The 4,224-nt window shown below is 61.6% G+C and overlaps 1 protein-coding gene across 1 annotated transcript in view; it reads right to left on the reverse strand.

Moving 5' to 3' along the window:
- Positions 1-4,224, reverse strand: part of RAVER1 (ribonucleoprotein, PTB-binding 1) — a 22,093-nt gene that overhangs the window by 3,841 nt on the left and 14,028 nt on the right. The window contains exons 4-9 of the mRNA XM_011994406.1: positions 3,681-3,872; positions 3,456-3,585; positions 2,959-3,053; positions 1,841-1,928; positions 1,358-1,569; positions 965-1,261 (exon numbers count right to left, since the gene is read on the reverse strand). Of these exons, the coding sequence (XP_011849796.1) occupies positions 965-1,261; positions 1,358-1,569; positions 1,841-1,928; positions 2,959-3,053; positions 3,456-3,585; positions 3,681-3,872 (1,014 nt within the window). The remainder of the gene's footprint in view (positions 1-964; positions 1,262-1,357; positions 1,570-1,840; positions 1,929-2,958; positions 3,054-3,455; positions 3,586-3,680; positions 3,873-4,224) is intronic.

Below are 4,224 nucleotides of genomic sequence, written 5' to 3' on the forward strand. Positions count from 1 at the left end.
TGCAATGGCGCAATCTCGGCTCACCGCAACCTCCGCCTCCCGGGTTCAAGCAATTCTCCTGCCTCAGCCTCCCTAGTAGCTGGGATTACAGGCATGTGCCACCACACCCAGCTAATTTTATATTTTTAGTAGAGATAGGGTTTCTCCATGTTGGTCAGGCTGGTCTTGAACTCCCAACCTCAGGTGATCCGCCCACCTCGGCCTCCCAAAGTGCTGGGAATACAGGTGTGAGCCACCGCACCTGGCCCAGTTTGTAATTTCTGACCTGCCAAGGAGTTTGGCGTCATAGAAGGACCAAATCTCCAGGAGTACAAACAGGAACCAAAGGTGAGAGAGAGGGATAGAAAAGGTAAGCCCTGTCTCTGAGGAGAGACAGTGTGGCCTAAGTCCTCTTGGGAGAGACAGACAGACAGAATCAGGATGACAGACAGACTGAGACGCAAGATCCTCCAGGTCTTGGGAATGGACAGACAGGCAGGTGGACCGGGAAGCAGGGGGTGATGTGCAGAGAGACAGGAAACTTTAAGGGCATGAGGCTGGGCGTGGTGGCTCTTGCCTGTAATCCCAGCACTTTGGAAAGCTGAGGTGGGCGGCTCACTTGAGGTCAGGAGTTTGAGACCAGCCTGGACAACACAATAAGACTCCGTCTCTACCAAAAATTTAAAAATTAGTTGGGCATGGTGGTGCATGTCTATGGTCCCAGCTCCTCAGGAGGCTGAGGTGTGAGAATCGCTTGAGCCCAGGAGGTTGAGGCTGCAGTGAGCTATGATAGCACCACTGCCCTCCAGCCAAGGCAACATAGGGCGATCGTCTCTTAAAAAAAAAGAAAAAAAAGCAGAGACCTTATGCGGCACGTTCCCTGTCGCCTCCCTAGCATATGGCCTGGCATAGTCCATCCTAGAGAAATATCAGTTTGGAGAATGATTTGGCCTCAGGGGACAGAGAGCTGCAGCCAGGCACTCACCGAGGGGTAGTCGAAGCCGTAGCTGTCAGACAGCCCTGGTTCGGGGGGCAGGCGGGTGCTGCTGAGGGGGCTGAGCAGGCGGGACTTGAGCTGGAAGGCTTTGCTGCTGCTGCTGCCACCTCCAGGGGCTGGGGGGTTAGGTGGGGGGCCCTCAGCTGGGCGGCGGCTTCTCCCGGCGCCTCCCCAGGCCCGGGCCTCCTTACCCGCCAGGTTGCTGGCCGGGAGCAGGCTGTGTAGGTTCAGGTAGGGATTCAGGGGAATCCGGTAGTCCTTGGGGGGCTCCCCCAGCAGTGAGACCTGCGGCAGGAGGGCCAGATTCACAAGGGCCCCCAGGAAAGGGGACTCTGTGGAACAGGAGGCTGGTGTGGTGCCGCGCGCAGGGCAGGGCCTTACCCCAGGGGGCGTCGGCAGAGGCCCACTGTCTTTCTGGAGGCCTCTGAGGCCAGAGCCTCGGAGCCCCACAGGGGCGGGGGGAGGAGTGAGCTGGGCCGCTGGGGGACCCAAGCCCAGGGCCTCCCGGTCACCCCCAGCAGGGCCAAGCACGGATGGCAGCAGGGGTGGTGGCTTTCCTCGCCGGGGCGGCAGCTCCGGGGGCAGGCCCCCTCCTAGGGAGGGAAGGAGGATTTCAGGGGCCCAGGCTCAGAGGACCCCTCTCCCCAGGGCCCTCCAGCTCCCACCTGGACCAGGGCCCAGTGGTCAAGAGACAAATCCATGCTGGCCACTGAGCAGAGCTCATGCCTGGGCCCTGGGGGAGACACCCAACTGATGGACCAGGGCACGGGGACCCACAGAGGTTGGGTCACTCGTCCAAGGCCACGTAGCAAGGAAGGAAGCGGAAGTGGCTGGGGGACACCGTGTGGGCGGGGTCTGCGTTACCTGCAGGCAGCTCCCCGAGGAGGGGGTTGGCCGGCTGGACCCCAGGCTGGAGGGCGCCCAGGGGTGAGTCTCCCAGGATGCCGGGCTTCTAGGGACAGAGCAGACAGTTGCAGATGGCGGCAGGGTGGCCCAGGGAAGCAGACAGGTGTGGCCCAGAGTCTTGGCAGACACACCCTGACTCCAGGGCTTGGCCGGTCCTGGGCAGACAGGCATGGGGTTCCCCAGTGCCTGCCACACTCCAACCCCATCATTCGCCCCATCAGCCATGGTGACCGAGGGTGTCCTGAGCGCCAGGCCCCAGTTCCCTGGCCAGTGATTACAGCACAGTATCAACTGCAGCCACATGGAGTGGGACAGCCATACAGTGTTACAGCCACTTTTAGTCACAGAAGGTCAGACCCACAGGCTCACGTACTCTGTCAGTTACCACCAGACAGACACACTGACACTACTGACTTAGAATCCAGGGACCCACACCAGACAGGGCGGAGCATGGGTGTACGTCTGTGTGTGTGCGTGTGCGCGCGCGCGCATATATGTCTTTGTTTCTGCGTGCATGAGTCTGTCTTATGTCTCTCTGTGTGTCTATGTGTGTCTTTGACTTATGTCTGTGTCTGTCTCTGTGTGTGTATATCTGCATCTTTGTATGTGTGAGTCTGTATGTATACCTGTGTTTCTAGGTGTGAGTTGTGTGTGTGCGTGTATGTGCGTGCGCACTGAGGGGATAGACCTGGAGTTTCTTCCCCAGGTGCCTCTTCCACAGGGGAGCTTCCGAGCAGTCTATTCACAAAGTGGTGCCCAGCAGCCGTGCTCCTAGCCCACACCCAGTTTCAGGCTGTAAATGGGCGTGTCCAGGTCCCCTGACCCCACCCCAGGCACCAAGTCCAGGGGCCCTCTCCAGAATGGAGGGAAAGATGGCAAACCCTGTCATGAGCGATTGCCAGAGGGGGATGGGGATGTGGGTGGGAAAGGCAGGGGTTGGGGGGAGTCGGCCTCACCCGGGTTCTGGGCCCCCAGGGCACAGCCAGAGGTCCCCCCAACCCACCAATTGCGCCAGCTGTGTTGAAAAGAGCAAGGAGGGGCTGTAGAGCGGTGGGTGAGGGGGACGTGTGTGTTACCTTCTGGCCTTGGGTCTGCAGGGCGAGCTGCAGCAGCGCCGTGGACAGGGCTGGCCCACTAAGCAGCGGCATGGCTGGGGGGGCACCCAGGAGGCCTGCAGGGAGACATAGGAGGATGGGTGGGGGTCCCTGTGTCCTCCCTGCCCCGCCTCATGAAACACAGCCCTGAACCCACTGAAGGGGCAGGAAACTGATGCTTTAGGGCTGGGGCGTGGGCAGTGGACTTGCCCAAAGGAAGGGCCTAGAAGGAGCAGAGGCTAGTCCAGTGAAGTCCACCCCCTCTTGCCAGCACCCCAGCTCACTGCAGGCCGCTGTGTGGCCCTGGTCGCGGCCCCCAGTTGTGGACAACAGCAGCTCCCCCTATGACTCCACACTCCCCCTCAGCCCTACTCCTGGGCTCCTGTCACTGTGGCCAAGATGAGCAGTTTCGGGGAGTGCCAGAGACAGTGCTGCAGCCCGTTCTGCACAGTGGGGGCCCCTGCCCAGCCCCACCTTACCCTGCTTCCCCCCTGCACTGCCGTGGAGCAGGGGGTTGAGCAGCAGCTGGAGGGAGGCAGACGGGCCCAGGTTGTTGAGCAGCTGCAGGATGTTGGGCTCAGGGAGGAGTCCCTTCCCCCGATTGAGGGCCTGCAGGAACAGAGCAGCTCAGAGCGCCGCCGGGGCCCTGATATCCCCATGGGGCTCCCATCCCCACCCCTCCACCCCTGCCCACACAGGCTCACCGTGGCCTGGGCAGCGATGAGAGCAGCCAGCATACTGCGGCCGGGGGGCCCAGGGGCGCAGAAGGAGACTCGCAGGTGGCTGCCCCCCAGGGCCAGACCGTCCGCCTGCTGCTGTGCCTCCTCCGCCATCTCAGCCGTCTCATACTCCAGCACCGCGAAACCCTTCAGCTGCCCATCCTGGCCGCACGCCAGCTGCCGGAGGAAAGCAGGCAGTCATGAGCACCCAGGCAGCAGTGACTGCACCACCCCGGGAAGTGACAACCGTAACCAGACTCTGCTGCCCCATGAGGGTGAATTCCACACCAGGCCTTCACTGCCCTGCGCCTCGTTCCTGCATCAGCTCATCTCCTCTTCCCAATGACCCTGGGCGGCTGCATCATACCCATTTATCAGAGAAGGCAACTGAGGCACGGAGAGGTCAGCGCACTCAAGACCACGCAGCTGGAGGGAGGGCGGAGCTGGGAGCCGCCTCACCACCAAAGCCAAGGCCACGGACGCAGTGGCTCACACATGTAATACCAGCACTCTGGGAGGCTGAGGCAGG

The sequence above is a fragment of the Mandrillus leucophaeus genome, unplaced genomic scaffold (genome assembly GCF_000951045.1).
Source record: "Mandrillus leucophaeus isolate KB7577 unplaced genomic scaffold, Mleu.le_1.0 Scaffold112, whole genome shotgun sequence".
Lineage (NCBI taxonomy): Eukaryota > Metazoa > Chordata > Mammalia > Primates > Cercopithecidae > Mandrillus > Mandrillus leucophaeus.